Source organism: Hyperoodon ampullatus, assembly GCF_949752795.1.
Source record: "Hyperoodon ampullatus genome assembly, chromosome: 18".
In the NCBI taxonomy this organism is placed as follows: domain Eukaryota; kingdom Metazoa; phylum Chordata; class Mammalia; order Artiodactyla; family Ziphiidae; genus Hyperoodon; species Hyperoodon ampullatus.
Window position 1 is genome coordinate 13,807,448 of NC_136931.1, and position 16,572 is coordinate 13,824,019.

Consider the following 16,572-nt stretch of genomic DNA (forward strand, 5'->3'; position numbering starts at 1 on the left):
AGTGTAAGTAATGGAAACAGCCTTTGAAATCAAGACTTTTGTATTTGTATTTTGGTATTTGGGCGACATTTGGGCGACTTGTTTCCTTCTCTGATCCTCATGCGGTGATGTTCTTTGGGCACATGGAGAAGGGGTGGAGAAGCAATCACAGGCTCATTTCCTAGTATTCACAGGCAAGAGATAGAAGCGGGGAAATCAAAATTTACCAAGTTTTGGCCGTTACTGGTTCCTGGTATATTGTTCTTGGCTGGTCTGCTTCCAGATTGCAACTTCCTCCATTACCCAATATAACAATACTTGGGGCACCTGGATCCAACTAGGTTTGGGGAAAATGAATTCCAAAGATAGTAATGGATAGCATAGGTTGTAAAGCTTTTCCAGGTTTCAGAAGTGGCCTGTGGTTTCCTCTGTTGTTTTCTTAAAAATTCTTTATTTTTAACGTAATCAGTCGTGCAACACGGATCACATTGACAACATGGTAGGACTTTCATTGTAAATTCTGTTGTTGATAATTGGAGATCTGAAATTATGTTTGAAATTTTATAATAAGAGCAAGATGCAACAGAATAAATTATGTCTGAGAATCACATTCACTACTTTTCAGAGAGCAGCTTTAACACATTCTCTGCCTATTTTTTACCCAGACTTTAAGCTGAGCACAACTCTCCCTGGAAATTTCCCAGTGTCTAAGCCCTTCTGGGTGTGTGTGTATCTACGTCTCTGTGTCTATGTTTTTTCTGTTTTTCTTCTTGTAGGTCATTTCTCACTCCCTTCTTGTTCCATCTCAAGACTTTTTCCTTCTTTCCCTGTGATCCTAGAAGAACATTCCTTGGTTTCCTTGATGTTCCTTGGTTTCAAGTAGGAGAATGTATATCTCTCAGGACCTGTTTCCAGACTGAAGGATCTTAGGCACCCTGCTCTTGCCCAGCCCCAAAATGATTATTATTTATAAGGACATTTGCTCATAATTTTCTTTTCTCATTTAACAAAACCAAACTCGTACATTAATTACACAGTGATCACTTTGAATTTCTCAAGATTCCTTCTTTTTGTAATTGAGGAAAAATAGCTCAGTTTATTTTCCAGCAGTGACTGTGTATAGATGTAGTTTTGGTAATTCTTTTATGGTAGAAGTGCATCAGTTTGCAGTCTTCATTTCTGTCTGATGAGAAGAATCCTTTTCTGTGACCGTATACTTCTTTGGGGAGGCTTGTTCCTGAAGTGACACTTCAGTTTAGAGATACAGTCATGCACATACGAATGGCCTATATATGAAAGATTTTCTTTGCAGCAGTGTTTATTATAGCAAGAGATTGGGAAGAAACAATGTTCATCAATAGGGTGTTGGCTAAATGAATTGTGATATACCCGTTCAATGGAATACTATGTAGTTGTAAAATAAAAATGAGAAAGCCTTTTGTTTGTTGCTATCTCAAAAGATAGGTAAAGTGATAAAAAATCAGTTGCACTATGATGTGAGTGTATGATATACAGTGCCCAACTTTTAGTTAAAAAGGGATAATAGACAGTATTAATATATGTTTTTCTTTGTACATACAGAAAATATCTGGAAGGACACAATATAACTTGGTGAAATTGATTCCTCCATGGAGGAAAACTGGTTGGCTAGGGAATGGATGGAGTCAGCTTTTTGCTGTGCTTTTGAGTTCTGAACCATGTGAAAGTAGAGCCTATTCAAATACAAGTAAATATAGACCTACTTAGTTTCTGTGACAAAGTCAAATAGACAGTGTTGGTTTAATGGTACAGATCCCAGCTCCTAGCGATTTTACTACTTGTTATGTGACCTCAGGCAGACTATTTAATTTCTTAGCTCAATTTTCTTATCTGTAAAATTAGTGTAATATTGAGTACTTCATAGGTTTCTTGTGAGGTTGAAACAGAGTGTATAGTAGCATAGTGCCTGGTATGTAGAAGGCACTCTTAATTATAAGTATGTTGTTCCTCAATAGGCCTTACTCTCCTGGTTCTGCTGTCTTCAGCCAGAAGTTCCCACACAGAAATGTCTGTTAAAATAACAATTGCACAGCTGATATTTTTCTGCTTTTATGTGCTCTTAGCTTACTTTGACTTGGTATAACCAAGGCCTGGATTGTGGAGTTGTGGGTGGCTCAGTGTTACTGCTACCATGTTCCTCTACAACTTGACCTTGCAGCGAGCCACTGGCATCAGCTTTGCCATTCATGGCAACTTCTCTGGTAAGTGTTTCTATTATTATCTTTCTGAGCTTAACATTAAAAAAAATTTTTTTTTGGCCACATGACGCGGCTCGTGGGGTCTTAGTTCCCTGACCAGGGATTGAACCTATGCCCCCTGTAGTGGAAGTGCGGAGTCCTAACCAATGGAGTGCCAGGGAATTCCTAGCATTTTTAATATTACTAGTTTTATGCTTCAAATTACTTTTTCAATATCAAACCTTTTTTCTAAAACAAATTATGAAAAAAATCTTTTAATCATTAGAGAATATTGTAATTTATGTGATGCTTTACAGTTTCTAAAGCACTTTGGAGTACTTGATCTTCCAAAGGACCTTTGGAAAATAAGGTGGCCTGATAAGTGATGGCATTGAGCAAATGAGAATGGATTGAGGTGGGTAGGAGTGGCATATCAGATAGGATAGGAAGTCATTTAGGCATTAGATAGTGAGGATCTGTATTAGGGCAGTGAGGATAGAAAGAAAGAGAAAATATGAGTTTGCAACCTGGGTGGCAGAGAAAATGACAGTAACATTGATAGCAGGTTACTTGAGACCAGAGAGTGTGTTTGGGGAAGGAGGAACTTGGATATTTTAAACATTTAGTTTAAAGGTGATGACAACTCATCTGGGTGGAATTACATAGCAGGGAGAGATGGGGACAAGTTGACTGTTATGTATTTGGAGGTGTTGATTGCAGTTATGAAAACAAGTGAGCTTTTTAGGAGTCAGTTTAGAAATAAACAGCATATATTAGGTGGTAGCTTTAAAAGGTCTTTGAGATATTACAGCTAACAGCCCAAAAAGTTAATATGATTTCTTAGAACAATAGCCTTAAAGATGGGCTAGAAAGAGCCTTTGGTAATTTTTAATTTTACGAAGCAAAACATTATATGTTTTTTTCTGTTGTGTTTTTAAATTATTTATATTTGGCTGCATTGGGTCTTTGTTGCTGCGCGTGGGCTTTCTCTAGTTGCGGCGAGTGGGGGCTACTTTTCGTTGTGGTGCGCGGGCTTCTCATTGCGGTGGCTTCTCTTGTTGCGGAGCACGAGCTCTAGGCGCGCGGGCTTCAGTAGTTGTGGCACGCGGGCTCAGTAGCTGGGGCTCAGGCTCTAGAGAGCAGGCTCAGTAGTTGTGGTGCGTGGGCTTAGTTGCTCCACGGGATGTGGGATCTTCAGGGACCAGGGCTTGAACCTGTGTCCCTTGCATTGGCAGGCAGATGCTTGACCAGTGCGCCACCAGGGAAGTCCCCAAAACATTATATGTTAATATCGTTTGTAGACAACTCCGAATTATGCAGATTGATGGCAAATCTCAGAAAAATACAAAGGAAGTTTAAAAATAACTTGTGTGACCATTTTTGAAAAGTTCTTCTTTGATGCCACTTTTGTTAGATGTTTTAAATTCTGGGAAAAGTACCTTTTTTTTTTTGCCTTTAAATTTATTTTATTTATTTATTTTTGGCTGTGCTGGGTCTTTGTTGCTGCACGCGGGCTTTCTCTAGTTGCGGTGAGCAGGGGCTACTCTTCGTAGTGGTGCGCGGGCTTCTCATTGTGGTGGCTTTTCTTCTTGCGAAGCATGGGCTCTAGGCATGTAGGCTTCAGTAGTTGTGGCTCACGGGCTCAGTACTTGTGGCTTGTGGGCTCTAGAGCACAGGGTCAATAGTTGTGACACACAGGCTTAGTTGCTTCGTGGCCTGTGGGATCTTCCCAGACAAAGGCTCGAACCTGTGTCCCCTGCACTGCATTGGCAGGCAGATTCTTAACCACTGTGTCACCAGGGAAGCCCAGGAAAAGTACCTTTTAAAGTAGAATAAATTAACTTAAAATACTAAGCCGCCAGCTCAGTTATATTTATCTTTTGTGGCTTTTTTTTTTTTAATGAATTTATTTTTTTGGCTGTGGCAGGACTTAGTTGCGGCAGGCGGGATCTTTTGTTGTGGCCCGTGGGCTTTTCTCTCTGGTTGTTGGGGGGCGGGCTTCAGAGTGCGTAGGCTCTGTAGTTGTGGTGCGCGGGCTCCAGAGCACATGGGCTCTGTAGCTTACGGCATGCAGGCTCTCTAGTTGAGGCGCACAAGCTCAGTAGTTGTGGCATGTGGGCTTAGTTGCCCTGCAGCATGTGGGATCTTAGTTCCCTGACCGGGGATCGAACTCGTGTCCCCTGCATTGTAAGGCAGATTCTTTACCACTGGACCACCAGGGAAGTCCCTTTAGTGGAATTTTGATCCATTCAGGTTACTAGTTCTGATTGTTCGTGATCTTTATTTTTCATGTTTTTCAGGAACCAAACAACAGGAAATTGTTGTTTCCCGGGGAAAGATCTTGGAGCTGCTTCGCCCTGACCCCAACACTGGCAAAGTACACACTCTACTAACTGTGGAAGTATTTGGTGTCATCCGGTCACTCATGGCCTTTAGGTTGACAGGTGGCACAAAAGACTACATTGTGGTTGGCAGTGACTCAGGTCGGATTGTTATCCTGGAATACCAGCCATCTAAGAATATGTTTGAGAAAATTCACCAAGAAACCTTTGGCAAGAGTGGATGCCGCCGCATTGTTCCTGGCCAGTTCTTAGCTGTGGATCCCAAAGGGCGAGCTGTTATGATTAGTGAGTGACTTACTCTGTTGACTTTTTGACTCTTAAAGAAGCTCAGTTCAGGATAACAATGCTGGGATCTTGATAGTGTGCCAAGAAATCACTCAGCTGGGTAAAGTTTGGATCATTTTGGATGTTTAAAGTTTAAAGTTGCTTTTCCTTTTAAAACAATGGGAGAAGTTTTAACACACCTTTTCTACTTCTTATCTAGTTGGAAATGGGTGTTTTTCTATTTCTTTAACTGTAGCAAAAAGGCTACACTGTAAGATTTTATATTATTAGACAATGAATATGGTTGCTTTCATCAGCCTGAAGTGATGATTCACATTCATGTCTCTTCTCTGATAAATATCTTGAAGAAAATTCTGTGTATCTGATCCGGCTTCCAGAGGGCAACCTTCTTTCACCAGTCACAAAATCATTAGATCTAATTCAGAGAATAAAGCTGGCAATTCTATGAATTATTGTTCAGTTTGTCCTAAAAATTTTTGAAGAGTTAGTGGGATATTAAGATCCCTGTTAGGAAGGAGGGGGGTAAAATTATGCTCTTGTCTATTTTAATGACAGAGAGCAAAATCCTAAAGCATGCATACACTTGTAGAGTTAGTACTGACTACTAACGAACTTTCAGAAAATAATTGTGACGTGAATCTAGCTGTTCTGTAGCCTCTGGTTTCATTATCTGGAGTTTTTCTGTGTTTTTTCTCCTTCAACAGGTGCCATTGAGAAACAGAAATTGGTGTATATCTTGAACAGAGATGCTGCAGCCCGGCTTACCATTTCATCTCCCCTGGAGGCCCACAAAGCGAACACTTTAGTGTATCATGTGGTCGGAGTAGATGTGGGATTTGAAAATCCAATGTTTGCTTGTCTGGAAATGGATTATGAGGTGATGGCGGGGGGGTCTCAGTCTCTCTACCCACCTTTTCCTTCCCCTCCCTTCTCCCCCTCTCCCTCCTTTGGGTTTCTTCCACTCACCTTGGTGCTTTCCTGAGATTGTTTCCTTCATTGTGCATTTCTTATATCTTACTTGCTCACAATTTTTTTTTTCTATTCCAAATACCTTTCCGAAATACTGTGGAGTGTTTCAGAATTTACCTGATTTGAATAGTCTCTCTGTGGAAACAGGGTATTTATTGGGAAAACCTCCCTGAAAAAGGAGGTGAAAGTGTATTTGGGATATTTTTCACGGGGAGATAGTGAAAGATGAGGCATGCCATTCTTTTGCTTGAGAGGAAAGCAGTATTTTCTAGTAGAGCTAACCCTGGTCTCAGAAATAGAAGACCTGGGTTCTTGCTTTCACTCTGCCATTACTTAGTGTGAACTTTGGCAGACCATTTGGCGTCTGTGGACCTCTGCTTCCTCGTTTGTGAAATGGAGGAATCCTGATGCCCTTTCCAGCTATGTTTGTTTGTTTGTTTGTTTGTTTAAATAATTTTTATTGGAGTATAATTGATTTACAATGTTGTGTTAGTTTCAGGTGTACAGCCAAGTGAGTCAGTTATACATATGCATATATCCACTCATTTTTATTTTTTTTATTTTTTATTTTTTTGCGGTATGTGGGCCTCTCACTGTTGTGGCCTCTCCCGTTGCGGAGCACAGGCTCCGGACACACAGGCTCAATGGCCATGGCTCATGGGCCAAGCCGCTCCGCGGCATGTGGGATCCTCCCAGACCGGGGCACGAACCCGTGTCCCCTGCATCGGCAGGCGGACTCTCAACCACTGCGCCACCAGGGAAGCCCCCACCCATTTTTACTTTCCAGTTTTAAAAGTTTGATTTTACGGTACTGATTAGTCTTTGTGCCACTGTTATTCTGTAGGAAGCAGACAATGATCCAACTGGGGAAGCAGCGGCTAATACCCAGCAGACACTTACTTTCTATGAGTTAGACCTTGGTTTAAATCATGTGGTCCGAAAATACAGTGAACCTTTGGAGGAACATGGAAACTTCCTTATTACAGGTACTTTTCTCTTAGAGCTGCTCTGTACCATTTTGCTTGGTCCATTTTATTTTCAAACTTAGCACTGTTTGCTTAATATGATTTGGAAACTGTAATCCATTTGTAGTAAACCTGAGTGCCTTGTCTATGTTTTGGCAAGGTTAGAAATTCATGTGGTTAACTCTTATCCTCTAATGGGGGCAGGGAAGAAAAGAGAGCAGTCAGCTTGGAATATTGATTACTATTAGTTGCTCTGGTGTCTTAACTGTAGTCAATCTTTCACTCATTACAAAAATCAAAACCTGGCTCTGTGAAAAGACAAATGTAACTGTTACCAAAATTGATCCAAGAAGAAATTAAGAACCTGAATAGACCAGCATTCGTTAAAGAAATTGGAACAATAATCCAAAGTTTCTTTCTCTCAGAAGATTTAAGGTCCAGAATTTTCAGGGACCTTAAATTTCTTCAGAGATTAGGAAAAAATAAAAACTGTCGTATGAGCCTAATATAACTTCAGTACCAAAAATAGAGAAGGATAGTAATAAGAAAAATTTGCAGGCTGGTTATACTTGTGACTATGGGTGCAAAAATCTTAAATTTTAGCAAATCAGATGAACAGTGTTTTAGATGCACCGGAGCAAAGTATGATTTTTGTAGGAGCTCAAAGATGTTCACTATGAAGAATAAGTATTAGTTTAATTCATATTAAAAGACTAAATGAGGGCAACTGTGTTTGTGGTAATCTAAATTTCATCAGGCTTGAGTAAGACAGTGATGCAGTCCTTTCTGTTTCAAGTCATTTGCACTTGAATTGATGTCTAAAGTGAAATATGTCAGTTGTTGGGGGAGGATTTTAGAGAAGAAAAATAGAAAACAGCACTTGTCTTTGAGCATTAAGTCTTAGGAAGAGACTCCTTATATATTAAGCAGAAGAATTTTAGAAAATAGATTGTATTTAATTACTTGCTGTAATGTATTATTGTATTTCTCATTTATGAGGGTTTCATTCATTAAAACAAATTTTTACTGAGCCTCTACAATCAATATGTGCAAAATCCGTCTACTGGGCCCTGGGACTGCAGTGATGAAAAATTAGATGTGGTGTCTCCTTTTATGCAAGATTGAGTGTAGTGGTGAATATATGATGGTAACCAAAAAATTTCCAGAGTGTGCCAGATGGTATGACAGCATGGAGGAGGGGTCCCTAACCTAGGGAAGGAAGGCAATGCGTCAGAGAAAGGTTTCAGAAGTGCTCTCAGCTGAGAACTGGGGACTAGTTAGGAGTTACCTAAGTGAAACGGGGGCGGAGGAGGAGTTTCTGTTATGGCCAAATGGAGCAGAATGCACAAAAGCCGAAATGCAGGAAAAAAACATGGTTCATTGAAAGAACTGAAAGCTCATTGTGATTGGATCATTGGAGGTAAAGGGATGGGGTAGAGGTGGGAGGTAGCTACTGAGGGATTTTTAAGCAGGAAAATAATGACATGTTAAAGGTGAACGTTTTTAAAAGATCACATGCTTACATTTTGGTAATGGAATGGAAGATAATAAGCCAGGAGATTGGTCAGGAAGCTGTTTCACTAAACCAAGAGAGATTCGCAGCATGAGGACTACTAAGGAGGAGAATCAATAGGGCTATGGGAGAGGGGAGAATTGAAGGATGACATCCTTGTTTCTGGTTTTGTCTGTTGGTCGATGACAGTGTTCTTTAAGGTGGAGAACCCAGGAGGTGGTTTGGGAAGGAATTCTGGAGTTGTTTATGAGTATGTTCATTTTTAAGCTGCTGTGGAATATCCATGTGAGAGTGTCCAGGAGGCAGTTGGATTATAGGTCTGAACCTAAGAACTGAGTTTTGGGCTTGGAGCTAAACACTTAGATGCATTATCAGAGATCTGGACAGGCTGAGATTCCCCAAATGGTGCCCTATCCTTGTCTAGCATAACTATCAGGGAAAAGAAACATTGAATGTTTATCACCTTCAGGCACACTGTACCTTCAAGTTGTGCTGAAGGAGGGAAGGAATTGAAGGCTAAATTGTAATTCATGGTTACGTCAAATCATTGCCGAGTTTCATTTTCTCGTGACAGTTCCAGGGGGGTCAGATGGTCCAAGTGGAGTGCTGATTTGCTCTGAAAACTACATCACCTATAAGAACTTTGGTGACCAACCAGATATCCGCTGTCCAATTCCCAGGAGACGGGTAAGGTCTTTGTTTGCCATAAGAGAAAATATATTTGTGTTTGTGAAATGAACTTAATTTTTATAATTACAGTGTGGTCTCTTAATTTATCTGTTAATCAAGTTTTAGTTTCTTTGTAAATGTTGTTTTTAATAAAGCCGGTAAAATACCTTAACAAAAGCAAAACAAAATCTTTGAGAAAGGGAGTTAAAAGTCAACAAAATTCTATGTTGTACACCTGAAACTAGCATAATACTGTAAGTCAATTGTACTTCAATTTAAAAAAAAAAGCCAACACAGTTTTCATTCTCGAAGAACCTATGGAGATTATCAATTTGAAATTCCTGAAAGTTTCTAGTTTGAAGAATCCAAGTGTATTCATTGGAGATATATTGTGTTTCATTCTCTCCCACCCCACCCCATTCCAACATACAGAAAAATCTAAAAGGAGAGAATGGTGAATTCCTGTATACCTTTCACTTAGATTCCCCAATTAATACTGCTTTGCTACATTTGCCTTTTCTTTCTCATGTATCTACAAATTTTTTTAGGCAAAACCATTTGGAGATAGGTTGTATGACACTGCAAGAATCTCCTAAGATGTAGCTCCTAAGAAGGAGGAAATTTTCCTACACTATCAATATTGTGCCCAAGAAATTTACCATTTTGAGTAATACAATTATCTTATGTACAGTTCTCTCATTGTCTCCCAAAGTTCCCTTATACCTATCTTTAGTCTCCTTTAATTTAGAATATTTCCTCTCACCTTTGTTTTTGTTTTTTTTATGATACATTTTTTTTAAGAGTCTGGGTTAATTTTCTTGTAGTTTGTCCCATAATCTTTCCTCGTGATAACATTGATAGAATTATTACTTAGGTGTTGATACATACTTCTCATTACATTACATCAGGGGCACATAATGCTGATTTGATGCAGTATTGGTAATGCTAAATTGATCACCTACTACTTCTCTTGGTTGTAAAGGTACCTTTTCCTTTTTGTAATTGGTGTGGAAACTAGTGAACTTTGAGACTGTGTAAATACTCTTTTCCCCCAAATCTTTTCACACAGTGGTTTTCCTCTCAATCAGTTACTACACTGGTGGTTGAAAATGGTGCTTTATTGCTTTTAATTTTAAGTTTACTGTGGAAATCATTAAGCATACAATTGGGCCTCCATATCTGCAGGGTTCTCATGCATGGATATGGAGGGCTGACTATTCCTTGTACTACCTCATTTTATATAAGGGATTTGAGCATCCGTGGATTTTGGTATCTGTGGCGGCTCCTTGAACCAATCCCCTGCAGATATCAAGGGATGATTGTGTATATAATGAACTTCTGTGTACCCAGCTTCAGCAGTTATCAACAGCACATGGGTAATCTTATTTGATCTCTGCTTCCTCAATCTCTTCTCTCACTGCAGATTGTTTATCTTTTTAATATTAATTTATAGTTGCCGAGGTTAAATCTTTTAGGACTTAGTTTATCTAGTACATGGTATCTGAGTAAGATTCCATCAATTTTAGAATATCTGGTAAGATTAGCAAGTTAAATTCTTGGTAAAGAGTGATAAGTGTTTCCGTTTAGTTGATCAGAAATTTATTAAGCACCTGACTGCCAGGTGCTGTACTTGGCTTTGGGGCTGCAAAGAAGTATAAAACATGTTTTGCTCTTGAACTTACTCTGAGAGAAATACAAAATGTTGGAAACATTAAAAAAGAAAACCAAAGTCCAGCCAAGGAGGAATGTCCTTTGGAAATCAGGGCTGATGATGATGCTTTGAATGGTATTGTTGTGAACCTGTAACAGTCTTTTATTCACAGCCTGAAATGATGATTCTTTAAATTTCATGTCTCTTCTCTGACATCTTTCTCTGGAGGTAGTTCTTGCCTTATTGATCTGATTAGGCTGTAGAGTGGAATTGTGGCTTTTTTTTTTTTTAAACGTAAGCTTTATTATGTATTTATAGTAGACAAGAATTTTTGGTTATTGTGTTTTAGTCCTGTGACTGGTGGGCTGCTCTGGGTCAAAGCTTGCATGGAGAGGCTCCAGATGCCTCTAGGCCTTGGATGGCCTGTATGATCCTTGTCAGTAAAGTGTTGAATTCCAGAAAAGGAGTACTCATTTCCAAGATGTTGGTTGTGTATTTGACTTTCCTAGAATGACCTGGATGACCCTGAAAGAGGAATGATTTTTGTCTGCTCTGCCACCCATAAGACCAAGTCAATGTTCTTCTTTTTGGCCCAAACTGAGCAGGGAGATATCTTTAAGATCACTTTGGAGACAGATGAAGATATGGTAAGTAGACCATGGAGGGAGGGGAAAAAAAGAAAAAAACCTATTTGTTGTGCTTAGTCTAGTTAATGAAACTTTCTAAAGTTTCATCCTAATTTTAATATAATTAAGTAATCTTATTTTAAAAACTGATATGTGCATTTAAGGTTTACAGAGTGGTTTTATAAACCATGTGTTCATTACAACTACTCTGAGATAGAAAGGATAATTTACAAGTTAAAAAAAATGGAAACAGAATGCCTTAAAAAGTGGTTGCCTAAGGTGTTAAAGCTTTTAAAGTTTGGAACTGGTACATGAATGTAGGTTTTCTCCCTCTGGTTAACAGATTTTTGGTCTGATCCCATATAATGTGAGAATGGGTAATGCTATTTCTAGTGAATAACAAGAGAAAACTCTCCATGTCTACTGAACACTGGTAATATACATGAAATGTTACTTTTTTCATCCCCTGGAGGAGTGCTGAACACCGGGCGATTTCTTAGATACCTGTTTAGCTCAGGAGGTGGCAAGTTTTTTTTTGTAAAGGCCAGGTAGTGAACATTTTTGGCTTTTGTGGGCCATGTGGTCCCTGTCTCAACTACTTATCTCTGCCATTGTGGCACAAAAGCAGCCGTAAGCACCGTGTAAACTGCGTGGCTAGCCTGAGGGTTGTAGTTTGCTGACCGCTGGTTTGGATATGAAGGACAGTATTTTATTTGCTACTTTGCTTATTACACTATCTTATAATACTGGGCTATTTTCCATGGCGTAGCTTCACTTGCCTATACCCTGGAATCTTCTTCTCTTTCCACTCCAGGTTACTGAGATCCGGCTCAAGTATTTTGATACTGTGCCTGTTGCTGCTGCCATGTGTGTGCTTAAAACAGGCTTCCTTTTCGTAGCATCAGAATTTGGAAACCAGTGAGTAATCCTTTATTACCCCATTTCGCCCTGGTTACTATAAAACTTGGCAGGAGGGAGATGTAGTTTCAAGGCTGTGGAGCTTTTCCCAAGAATGTTATAGTTTCTTCAGAACAAGTTTTGCTCTCTTTCCCCTTTTATATCTTTCCCTTGGTGACTTCCTCTACTTTAGTGGCTTCAATCAATACCTGTGGGTAGCTGCAAAAAAACAGCTTTAAAAGTGATCTCTCCTAAGCTTTTTGCTGGACATATCATTGAATAAATATCTATTGAACTACTTAGTATTAACTATATGTTCCACAGACACTTCACTTGTACAGATCTGAAGTTGAAGCTCATCAGAACCCATAGCTTTCCAGCCACATCACCAACCCTTCCAACCTCACTTTTTTTTTTACATTCTTTTTTAAAATATTTTTTTCCATTATGGTTTATCATAGGATGTTGAGTATAGTTCTGTGTGCTATGCAGCAGGACCTTGTTTATCCATTCTGTATATAAAAGCCTACATCTGCTAACCCCAACCTCCTAATCCATGCCTCCCCCAACCCCTCCCCCTTGGCAACCACCAGTCTGTTCTCTATGTCTGTGATTCTGTTTCTGTTTCATAAATAGGTTCATTTGTGTAATATTTTAGATTCCACATGTAAGTGATGTCGTGTGGTATTTGTCTTTCTCCTACTCACTGACTTCACTTAGTATGATAATCTCTAGTTGCATCCATGTTGCTGCAAATGGCATTATTTTGTTCCTTTTTTTTTAAAGTTTTTATTGGAGTATAGTTGCTTTACAATGTTGTGTTAGTTTCTGCTGTACAGCAAAGTGAATTAGCTATACATATACATATATCCCCTCTCTTTTGGATTTCCTTCCCATTTAGGTCACCACAGAGCACTGAGTAGAGTTCCCTGTGCTCTACAGGTTCTCATTAATTATGTATTTTATACATAGTAGTGTATATATGTCAATCCCAATCTCCCAGTTCATCCTACCTCCCTTCCCCCCCAGTATCCATATGTCCGTTCTCTACGTTTGTGTCTCTATTTCTGCTGTATAAATAAGTTCATCTGTTTCATTTTTCTAGATTCCACATATAAGTGATATTATGTGATATTTTTCTCTTTCTGACTTCACTCTATTCCAGTTTCTAGGTCTATCCACATCTCTGCAAGTTGCACAGTTTCATTCCTTTTAATGGCTGAGTAATATTCCATTGTATATATGTACTGTATCTTCTTTAACCATTTTTCTGTCAATGGACATTTAGTTGGTTTCCATGTCTTGGCTATTGCCATTCTCAGTATTTCTGTTAAGGTCTGATGGGGCAGTTCCAGCAACTTGAATGTAAAGTCTCGATTTTGCTGTCCTCTACAACTTTCAGTTGAATGCCAAGTAGTTTTTACTTCTATATCCCTTTTTTTTGGTGTTAGTCTGAACTAGTTTCCTAGTTTGCTTATTGCAGTTCATTGTCTTTCCTGTAAAACCTGACCTTTAACAGAGTCATCTCATTAAGCAGACAAGGCACAACCCTGATGAAATCATTTCCCCATCCCGTGTTACAGTCTCTGATGGCTTTTCATTGACAAATGGCTTAAGTCTGTACTCTAGCCTTGAATTTAAGACCAGTATTGAAGACTCCAAATTGCTTATGAGATAAGCCGCCATGGTCTTGCTTTCTAGTTCAGGTTTTGCCAGTATGTGGTAAAGTGTGTGCAGATCACTTACCTAATGCTATTTCTTCGTAATGAAAATGAAAGTGTTGTCTAGAATTCTGCAATTCTATTCCAATTTTGCCTTGTCTCCAGTTGTTCTCCCTTTCTTTAACATGCCTTTTACTCTTCCTCATTGACTTTATTCCAACTGTCATTTTATTACTCCTTTTCCCGGTTTGTATACGTCTTTTGATGCATTTTTCATTTAGCCTGTTATTATGACTATTTTCATCCATTTCTAATTTTTTAGTTTTTTTAACAAGGAATTTTCATTGTAGAAAAGTTAGGAAAGTTCATGTAAGCAGGTATGTCTCCTGTAATCCTTCCACCCAAAGATAACATTTTTCTTTGTGTAGCCTTCCTGTGTGTGTATATATTTAAATGTTTCTACGGAATTGCAACTATGCACTATATATTGTTTTGTAACCTGCTTTTTTTATACAGTAGTAAATAATACATATTTTTCTTTACCAATACGTACAGATCTTTAACATTCGTTTTTTATTAGCACCTTTTCTCTCCCCCACTTTTTTGTGGTAAAATATATATAACAAAATTTCCCATTTTAACCATTTTTAAATGTTCAGTTTGGTGGCATTAATTACATTTACAGTGTTGTATAACCATTACTGCCATTTTTCCAAACTTTTTTATCACTCCAAACAGAAACTCTGTGCCCATTATGGAATAACTCCCCATTCCCCTTCCCTCCAGCGTCTGGTAACCTAGGTGGAATCATATAACATTTGTGCTTATTCTGTCTGGCTCATTTTACTTAGCATAATATTTTCAGAGTTCATATGTAGTAGCATGTATCAGCACTTTATTCTTTTTATCTCTGAATAATAATGCATTGTATGTATGTATGTACCACATTTTGTTTATTTACCTGTTAGTGGACACTTGGGTTCTTTCCACCTTTTTGGTATTGTGAATAATGCAGCATTGGACATTGGTGTGCAAATATCTGTTTTAGTCTTTGTTTTAATTTATTTTGGGTATGTACCCAAGAGTGGAATTTCTGGGTCATACCGTAATTCTCTAACTTCTTGTGGAACTGCTAAACTTTTATAGCTGCTGCACCATTTTACATTTCTAATGTATGAGGGTTTTTGTGGGTGTTTCATACAAATGCCAAACACTAATAAGTACTTTTTGTTGTAAGCATTTAGTAAATGTTGACTACTCCCATTTTTGTTATTTTACTCTGATAATGAAGAAAGTTTTGGAAAATGAATAAAAGAGCAAATAAATAATGAAAATCACCCATAATCCTAGTATTCCAGAATAGTTACTTTTTAACATCGTATCTGCTTACAGTGTTTTTACTTTCTTGTATTTATATGTAGTTTTATTTTAGAGAACTGTATCAGTCTATAAAAAACTATTAGTGTACTATTTCAAATATGCAGTATATCCTAAAAATCTTTCCATGTCAATAAGTCTGTATTTTTCACTTAAAATTATTTTGTTTTTTATTATGGAAATTTTCTAACAGGCACATAACAAGAGAGAATAGTATAATTAATGAACTTATGTGTGCCCATCACTCAGCTTCAACAAAGGCCAACCTATGGCCAGTCTTGTCTTATTTATACCTCCCCCAAATAATATTAATTTATTTTTAAAAATTAATTAATTAATTAATTAATTTTTGGCTGCATTGGGTCTTCGTTGCTGCGCACGGGCTTTCTCTAGTTGTGGCGAGCAGGGGCTACTCTTCGTTGTGGTGCGCGGGCTTCTCATCGCGGTGGCTTCTCTTGTTGCGGAGCACAGGCTCTAGGCGTGCAGGCTTCAGTGGTTGTGGCACACGGCCTCAGTAGTTGTGGCTCATGGGCTCCAGAGTGCAGGCTCAGTAGTTGTGGCGCACGGGCTTAGTTGGTACGCAGCATGTGGGATCTTCCTGGACCAGGGCTCGAACCCGTGTCCCCTGCATTGGCAGGCAGATTCTTAACCACTGCGCCACCAGGGAAGTTCAGTAATTTCTTAATATAATAAAATAACCAGTCAGTATTCAAATTTCTGTATTGTCTCAATATTTCGTAAGTCTGTTTGTTTGGATCAGGATCCCAGTAAGACTCATACGCTGCACTCGGTGTAGAGAAGACGTTTTCAGTGGCTACGTAATATTTGACGGCTCTACCCCCTCTTGATGGATATTTAGGTTGTCTGTACTTCTGCTATTATGGACAGTACTGCAGGTTCTCTCGCCTTCTGAGATGGCCCGCACTCTGTCTGTGGAGTGTGTTTCTGTCTAAATAAATCCACTTCTTACCTATCAAAAAAAAAAAAACATTGTTATAGTGAACGTTGTAGGTGTATCTTTGCATGTTAGCTGAATAAAGCCATAGTTTAACTTTCTATATGTGGGATGAAATTTTGATAGGGAATGCCAAATTGTACTTCAAAAGATGACATCAGTTTACATTCCCACCAATGGTGTGTGAAATCTTTTTTCTTTTCACTACATGAAAAAGGGAGAGTTAATAAGCTCTTAAAAATCATTGAGTAAAAATGAGCAGTTCAGTCAATAGAAAAATGGGTGCAGGATTTGAGCATGCCTTTCATAGTAAAAGAAATAGTAGTGGTCTAGAAGTGTAATATGTAAAAAGATTTTCAAGCTAATTCATAATTGAAGGAATGCCAGTCAAAATGAGGTGTTGGGGGCTTCCCTGGTGGCGCAGTGGTTGAGAGTCCGCCTGCCGATGCAGGGGACACGGGTTCGTG

At 38.7% G+C, this 16,572-nt stretch overlaps 1 protein-coding gene across 1 annotated transcript in view; it reads left to right on the plus strand.

Annotated features, from left to right (window-relative positions):
- Positions 1-2,149: 2,149 nt before the first annotated feature.
- The window catches only part of SF3B3 (splicing factor 3b subunit 3), a gene marked incomplete at its 5' end in the record, with an annotated part of 44,713 nt that continues 30,290 nt past the window's right edge, over positions 2,150-16,572 (plus strand). Inside the window, 7 exons of the mRNA XM_079723789.1 lie at positions 2,150-2,219; positions 4,496-4,822; positions 5,527-5,699; positions 6,636-6,777; positions 8,844-8,956; positions 11,099-11,236; positions 12,030-12,133. Coding sequence (XP_079579915.1) covers positions 2,150-2,219; positions 4,496-4,822; positions 5,527-5,699; positions 6,636-6,777; positions 8,844-8,956; positions 11,099-11,236; positions 12,030-12,133 — 1,067 coding nt within the window. The remainder of the gene's footprint in view (positions 2,220-4,495; positions 4,823-5,526; positions 5,700-6,635; positions 6,778-8,843; positions 8,957-11,098; positions 11,237-12,029; positions 12,134-16,572) is intronic.